General features: G+C 30.9%; 1 protein-coding gene across 1 annotated transcript; it reads left to right on the forward strand.

The window, feature by feature from the left end:
- Positions 1-1,998: 1,998 nt before the first annotated feature.
- On the forward strand, positions 1,999-5,948 carry LOC131608801 (uncharacterized). The gene is made up of 9 exons (XM_058880350.1): positions 1,999-2,319; positions 3,554-3,608; positions 4,185-4,220; positions 4,303-4,347; positions 4,461-4,544; positions 4,741-4,806; positions 5,261-5,299; positions 5,539-5,638; positions 5,746-5,948. The coding sequence occupies exons 1-9, from the start codon at positions 2,120-2,122 to the stop codon at positions 5,898-5,900; spliced, it is 780 nt and encodes a 259-aa protein (XP_058736333.1). The 5' UTR covers positions 1,999-2,119; the 3' UTR covers positions 5,901-5,948.
- The last annotated feature ends 2,049 nt before the right edge of the window (positions 5,949-7,997 follow it).

Raw genomic sequence — 7,997 nt, forward strand, 5'->3', positions numbered from 1 at the left:
ACCCACTTATGGTGAACTCTACGCTTTTCCACAATTTTTTTTTTGTGGCAAATGCCTTTTACACACTCAAAGGGCTCGCCATTTGAAAGTATCAAAAATCTGCCAATCATAAAACAAATATTAGAATATTGAAATGAAATTCATAAATCTGCAAAGCAATACTACTTATATATACGAAATCCATTGGAGAGACGAAATCAGAACAAAAATAATACAACAGAATAACAAAACGTAACGAATTTGTGGATATGAAATCAAACAAAGCGAATTTAAAATATGAAATCAAAGAACAGCAACCATAAAAGTGCTGAAAAAATAGGAGATACATATCATGGTGTGTGGAGTTGTAGTTGGATATATTTATAGACTGGAATTCAGAAAGGTTTTCGTAGAACATGAAGGCAAAATTGAATGCAAACATTTGCATCTGTGTCGAAATTGAAGGGTTCATGGATTGTATACAAAATTTAAATTGTTGGGTTTACCAACATATAAGTAGACCAACAAGAGTTAATGACATGAGATTTGAATGGGCAAAGGAGAAAAATGAATAGTAGAGAGGAAAAGAGATGTTTCAGATTCCCAAAAATGAATAATTATACAAATAAATATAAGTAAATAAAATTAAAAAAAATAAAAGGTAAAAATATAAAAAGGTAATATAAGTTACTATAAATAGAATTGGGAGAAAATGTGAGAATGCATGAGGAAGTGACACTTGTCAAACTTGCCAAAATACTCCTTTTGCTTTATTATATTGAATGATATTTAACATGCGTATACAAAATACATGTATAAAAAAAGAGATTTGCTATTCTTACACCATATTATACACCAAATACTATTCACCAATAAAAAAATATATTTGTGAACAGTAACATGAATAGTATCGATTAACAGTGCTTGTAAATAATATATGAACAGTAACTTTTAATGGTGAAATAAAGTTGGTTAATGAAGTGATAAATTTGGTTAATGAACACGCATATATTAAAAATAATTTAGTAGAATAAAAAAGTTGGTTAATGAAAGGTAACAAGTTGGTTAATAGAGTTATGAAGTTGGTTAATAAACATACATACAGACATTAAAAATAATTTTTAATAGTAAAATAAAGTTGGTTAATGAAAAGTAAAATGTTGATTAATGAAGTTATAAAGTTGGTTAATAAATGTCCACATTTTTTTTAAACAAATAAATGTCACATTTTTAGTAGTTATGAAGTTGGTTAATAATATTTAAAATATTAGTTAATAAAGTTATGAGATTGATTACTCACATATTTTTTTTATCCATACATAACGTAAATAAAAAAATTTTAAAAAAATTAATTTATATATATATATATTTTAAAATAAATTATTATTATTATAATACTTCACTCTTTACCGTATTAGTGAACAGTGAAATATGGTGTAGGTGTAGGATTTGGGTGTAAGAATAATATTTCTCTTTGAAAAATTCTGAAAAAAAATTTACAAAATAATTACACATAAAAATCAATCTCTAATATTAACTAAATGGTATAGTTTTTAAAAAATTAATATAATTATTTTGAAAACAAATGATTTATATGGTTGTTAGAGTACGGAGTAGTTCAAATTGACTTGTTTTTTTTCTAATATATATATATATATATATATATATATATATATATATATATATATATATATATATATAGTATCTAATCAATCAGATCGATTAATTCACGTAGAAGACTTTCATCCTGCGTAGTTTTTGAGAGTTTAGAATATTTTTGTCCTGGACACCATCGAACTCGAGACTCCATAAAAAACAAACCCTTAAAACCCGAACTCCCTTCCGCTAACAATTTAATTAAAAATTGCGAATTAGTTCATAATTATTATTAAAAATAATAATAATAAATAATTTGGAGATAGTTAAAAAATTTAACTACGTACAAATTATCAATGTTTGACTTTTTTTAATTTTTTTATTGAAATTATCAGTCTTTGATTGGTTTCCACGTTGCAGTAAGATTTGGGGGCATGCAAGTTGCAATGGATAAGCCTAAGCCTTTAATCTTCCACTAAAGTCCAGATTCTGTATTTTTGCAGAACACAAAAGAAGAGCAAACAGAATTTTGTAACTACAAACAATGGCCTCTGCAAGTACAACCTTAACCTTATGCCAATGTCAATCCCGGTCTTTTTCCACCTCTTCTTCTTCTCAGCGTCTTCCTGGACGGGTTACATGCAGAGCCTCTGAGTCTCAACCTCAGCTTTCAGTGTCCACAGTTGACAAAACCCTCTGCCAAATCAAGAGTTCTGGCGTCATTGCTTGCCTCAGAGCCAATAGGTCCTAACTCCCCTTTTCTTCTCTCATTTCTATTTTTTATTTTTATTCTTTGTTTATCTTGGTTTCCCATTTTCATGATGAACATTTTTTGGGGAAGAAAAAACAACTGGGGGCAAGTTTTTTTTTTTGATTAATTTATTTTAATCAATAATTCTTAAATATTTTACATTGTACTCTGCATTTTTGAAAAAGGAAAAGACTTTGGTGGTATGCAATATTTGAGATAGATGACATTAATGCACAAGCCATACAGTGTCAATGGTTTATGCAGTTTATAGTTGTTAGGACTTAGGACCAAGGTTTCAAGATATGAAAGGAATAGCAAGATCGTAAAACATAAGATTGTAATTAAGATCGGAAGATTTTATCTAATTATTTTTGTAAAATCAGACAGGGGCAACAAAATCGTAAAACATAAGATGGTAACAAAAATTGTAAGATAATACTATAACGAAAAATAATAATATAAATTTGAAGTTTTTTACATGATCTTTTAGTAGGCAAGGGTATTTGTGGGAAAATGGCCTCTTCCGAACCGTAATTGTTGCTCCTTGGCATCTTGTCATCCTTCTCAGCTTGTAATGAGGGTGACTGGAAAACGACCAATCGTGGCCGGAATGGCCAAAATCGCACATAATCAATTGTTTTACGATTTTTTTCACAATTTAGCTGCAATACACGATTACACTTAAGTTCAGACTCGTTGGGGGTGAGTGGGATCGCGAAATCGTAAGATTTTAAGATTTAGATCGTGATTTTGGCAACCTTGGTTAGGACTTAGGATAGGAAGAGACAGCATAAGCATAGTTGAATAACTAGGATTACTCAACCTTAATCAATCGCCGTGTACTTATAGCTATGTTGCTGAATGTTAAATTTTAATGATGATAAGAGTTTTTCATGGTGTGCGTGTTTGCATGCGCGCCCTGTTTGTATGTGTCCTTTTTGCTGAATTTGGACAAGTTTGCTCCATGTTTGTACAATGGTGTACTTCATTGACGGTCGCTGGTAGAGTTATCATTAGTATAGGTGTACTTTTTACGAGTACAATGTTAATTGTTAAAGTAGTTGAAGGACCAGAGTTTGACCCTGACGAAGGAGAAAGTATTAATATAATAACTAGTATCCTAACATTTTCAAATAAAAAAGTAATTCACAAATTGAAACAGTAGTCTATAAATTTTTTCCCAATATGTTTATGTTGGCTTACATTTTGTTTGTCACTTACATATAGTGCAGAAGTGGCCTTGGAAGCTGCAAATGCTGCAATAGCAGGTGGCATTTCAGTTGTAAGTTTACTGTTTTTTTTTTCTTATTAACTATTTTGAAAGATAGTAACAAAAATTCAAGGGCATTTATATGGATCAGTTTTGTCTAATCCTAATTTTTGAGTCACTTCAGATGCTATTTGGCCATCTAGAGAGAAAGTTTCTCATCCTTATGCCATTTTGAAATAGAGTTTAATGGTGATGCACATTTGGTTAAAATTAATTCTACATCGATATTCAATGAGAACTCATCATATTGCTACATAAGTCCACTTTGTAACTGCATTTTAATAATATCTGCAAAATAGTAAATTCTCATTAGATGTTAGTGGAGAATTAGTTTACAGTGACAATGAATGCTCGCTTTTCCTTTAAAAATATATGAATTCTTGTGGAGTCTTTTGTTTGAATTTCAAAGTATAAATAGAAAACTTCCGAAAAGTCAAATAAAAGTCTGGAATGGATAAAACTGGCTGTTCTTGGTCTGCAGGTTTCGGAAGAGTAATTTAGGGTAGATTTATTTGCATGAAATAAAGCATGTTCAACTCTATATTTTAATGGTTTGTTTCTCACCATCTTTGTTTTCTTCACATGTAGTTGGAGATTGTGATGTCTACCCCAGGTGTATTTGAGGTTGTTTGCATAACTTTATTTACTTCATCACTTTCCATGGTCTTGAGGTTTGAGTTTCATAATACGCATCTTGTTTTTGTAGGTTCTAGAGACGCTGGTGAAGGAGCATCCTAGAACGATTCTAGGGGTATGTTTTTTCATCATTCGTTAACAAGCATCGTGTGTTCATTGTTTGCGTTTCTCTTTTTTCGTTAATCTCTTGTACCGAGTTGCTGTTCTCAACAGATATCTGCACTTTAGGTTGGAACTGTTCTCAGGATTGAGGATGCAAAAGCTGCAATTAATGCAGGCGCTAAATTTCTTATGAGTCCTGCAATCGTTAAGGTTTGAAATTGTATTCGTTTATTAAATGTCAAATAATACTTGGTTGTGCGAAATCACAGTTATTTTTTGAATTATTATTGTTGTTGTAATCGACTTTGGAGATTATTGATTGTCATATATCATTGGGAATTTCATGGTTTCAAGATATACTAGATATTCTTACCGGTATAAAGTTCTATTTAAAATTGTTTATCAGGATATTTTGGATTATGTTCAAGGTGGTGAAGTCTTATATATTCCTGGCGCAATGACTCCAACTGAAGTAAGTGTCTTTATTTAGTCTTTCAATAGCTATGTGGCAAGTTCTACGGTGGTTCACCTTGATAGGCAGTCCCCCTAAACTTCAACGATGGCTGACATCAGCCCTCGCCCCTCGGCGTATAAGCTCAGGTTCTCCTTCCGTAACATTTGAGATATAGTAACTTGATGGGCCTTATTTGACAAAAATATAAGAAAACATACATGCTCGCCTCAAAACTTAACTAATATCTGTTTTCCCATATTTTTGTCAACCGGGCCGATCAAGTCACTGTCTCAGTCGTCAGGACAAAGGACTCTGAGTTTCTACTTCTAGAGGACAAAATCAGCCGTCGTTAGTTTCTTGAACAATTTTCAAGTATCAAGTTCACAGTGGTTCAGTGTAGTACTTGCCTATTAATCTTCCATCCATTACATTTTTTTTCTAGCATGCATATGATCATCGTTTTCAAATGCAGATATTGTCTGCGTATGATGCGGGTGCAAAAATGGTCAAGGTTAGCCTTTGCATGTTCCTTTATGAAGATTCACTTATACCATTCACTCTTATTTACTTTTGACACCAACATAGATTGTGTTATATGTTTTAACCTATAAAGCACAAACATCTCTAGGAGTAAGCGTGTCGCGGTGTTCTATGTTTTTGAAATTATCGGTGTCAGAGTATCCGTGTGTCCCGGTTTCTGTGTCACGAGTCTGTGCTTCTTAGGTTTTAACTTGGTTTTTTATATGATAGATTTATCCGGTTTCCGCACTTGGAGGATTCCAGTATATAGCAGCACTAAAGAAGCCCTTTCCTCATGTTTCAATGGTTGCTTCTCAGGGAATTACACTAGGTAGTTTAGTTTCACATTTTTTTCATATTAAGTTTCACAAAGTATGCATTTTAATTAGCATATTGAGTTAACACCATTAACATAATTTACCTCTAATTGCTTTGTAGATTCTATGGAAGAATATATTATACAAGGAGCATCATCAGTTGTTTTGTCAGATGCTATATTTGATAAAGAAGCAATTTCTCAATGTAATTTCAGTAAGATATATGAACTTGCACAATCTGCTACCTTGTTGGGTAACCAAGCTGTGAATAGGTGACACTTCTATGAATATAAAGATTCAATGGATTTTGTTTTCTTTGTGCTATTACAACATCATTTTCATTTTCATAATAGGACAAGAAAATACAATAGTAATGTATTGTTGCTCATTTTGAAAGTGAGAAGAGCCAACAATGACCAAACACAAAGCTTCTTCAAAGAATCTAGAATTGTGTTCATTTTTAAAGCTAACATGTGAGTGGTTAATGCCCTAACCAAAGTTTACCAACTTACATTAATTGTTTGTTTGTTGACAAGGGGTCGGACTCATTCCTTGCATGTCTTTTGAATTATGGTACCGTTTAACTTAATATTTTAAAAATCGGATCGGAGATCAAACCAGTGAAATTTTTTTGTTTGGTTTAAGATTTAACTGGTTAAATCTATGGTTGAATTGTTTATTACATAATCTAATAATTTGAAACTAATTTTTTATTGATATGTTATACATAATCATATATTCACAATTTAATAAAATAAATATTTCAAAAATCAATTGCAAACTTAATACAATAATATCGATAGTACATATAATAGCACAACATAGTTGTACACTTCATTGCAACTTTCATTTAAGAATAATTTAAACAAATTAAAGAAGTATACTCTCTCCCTTCCAAAATTGTTGGTCATTTCACACATTAAAGAATTGTCATAGTTGATCATTTCATACATATTAAGAAAATATGTAATAAATGAAAGAGAGAATAATATTTTTACTAAACTATAATTGCTTACAATTGGTGTATTCAAATGATCATATATGCCGAGTGTGAAAATAATAAATTGAGAATATTAATTAGAGGGTAGAATTGAAAAATAAAAATTAGATGGCATTGGAAACCAAAAGTGACAATTATATTTTGGGAAAGATGGAATAATAAATTAAGTTAAATTAATTCAAAATAAAAGTGAAATAATAAAGCATAATAATCAAAATAAAATTTAAATAATTAAGAATATTTAAATTAAAAGATAAAATACAAAAAAATAAATAATACAATACACTTAATTAAATAAATAAAAAAGCAAATTTGAGTTGAACTACGACAAACATATGATGGAGTGTGATTGAAAGAAAAACTACAACGAAGTGACAAAAATTAGAAATTTGTATGTTTGTAATAAAAACATGATTTTTTTTTTGTGATTGGAAAATGAATGTTAAATTTTGATAGTTAATATTAAACTTAAAAAAAAATTAAAAAATCACCATTTTGATGCTTTTTTTTAACCGAATGGTTTTACAAAATCGGTTTCGGTCCTATGATTCGAATAATTTTGAACGGTTTAATCCGATTTTTTCAGTTCTACTCCGGTTTTGACCCACTAACGGTTTTGAAAGGTTGATCTAATCAAATTCATCTCCGATTCACGGTCTAACCGGTTGAACCGGCTCGTTCGATCTGATTTTTAAAACATTTAACTTGATTGAGGTTAAAACAAGAAAGTTTCCACACACTTTTATAATTGTCATTGTGAACTCATTAGTGTTGCCAATGCCAAATCCGATAACAAGTAAGTAGGAGTAGTAGTCCACACATCTTTCCACTTATTATCATCAATTTCTTGAGTTAAATTAAATGCAATCCATTGTTGCATTGTTCCAATGAAAAATATTTCATGATTATAAATATCCATAAAATGAGTCTGAATCTATAATCTTTGAAAGTGTGCACTATTGTTTTCTCAAATTGGTCAGAATGTGTGCATTAAGATTCTTTCAAATGCCACCTAGTCATACGCCAATTTGTTAGAATCCTATTATATTATAAGACTTCCCACATGAAAATTTTCACTTGCTCCATAACATTCTGTAGCAACCTGCCTAAAAATTATAGCTTTAGAGTCGCCACCTATTCTACCAAGGCGAATAGGAAACCTTACGCAGTTAAGAGATTCAAGGTAAGATACTATATTCGGGTTAAGGGAAGGTGTTAGGCACCCAAAACTCTTTCCTAAAGGTTAACATGCAAAGATTAGGGTTATGGCAAAAAATAAAGAAAGGTGGCAGACAGTTAATAGGGTTAAAGCTTTATTATGGACATGATTAAGATTTGGAGGAGGGGGACTCGCCTTGTTGCCAAGTGCCTAC

Source organism: Vicia villosa, linkage group LG6 (assembly GCF_029867415.1).
Source record: "Vicia villosa cultivar HV-30 ecotype Madison, WI linkage group LG6, Vvil1.0, whole genome shotgun sequence".
In the NCBI taxonomy this organism is placed as follows: Eukaryota; Viridiplantae; Streptophyta; class Magnoliopsida; order Fabales; family Fabaceae; genus Vicia; species Vicia villosa.

Excerpts from the sequence above, each read along its gene's own strand:
- LOC131608801 (XM_058880350.1), top strand. The coding sequence starts at position 2,120 with ATGGCCTCTGCAAGTACAACCTTAACCTTATGCCAATGTCAATCCCGG. Across the intron at positions 4,348-4,460 it reads ATCCTAGAACGATTCTAGGG|GTTGGAACTGTTCTCAGGAT; the intron begins GTATGTTTTTTC and ends TCTGCACTTTAG. Across the intron at positions 4,807-5,260 it reads GCGCAATGACTCCAACTGAA|ATATTGTCTGCGTATGATGC; the intron begins GTAAGTGTCTTT and ends TTTCAAATGCAG.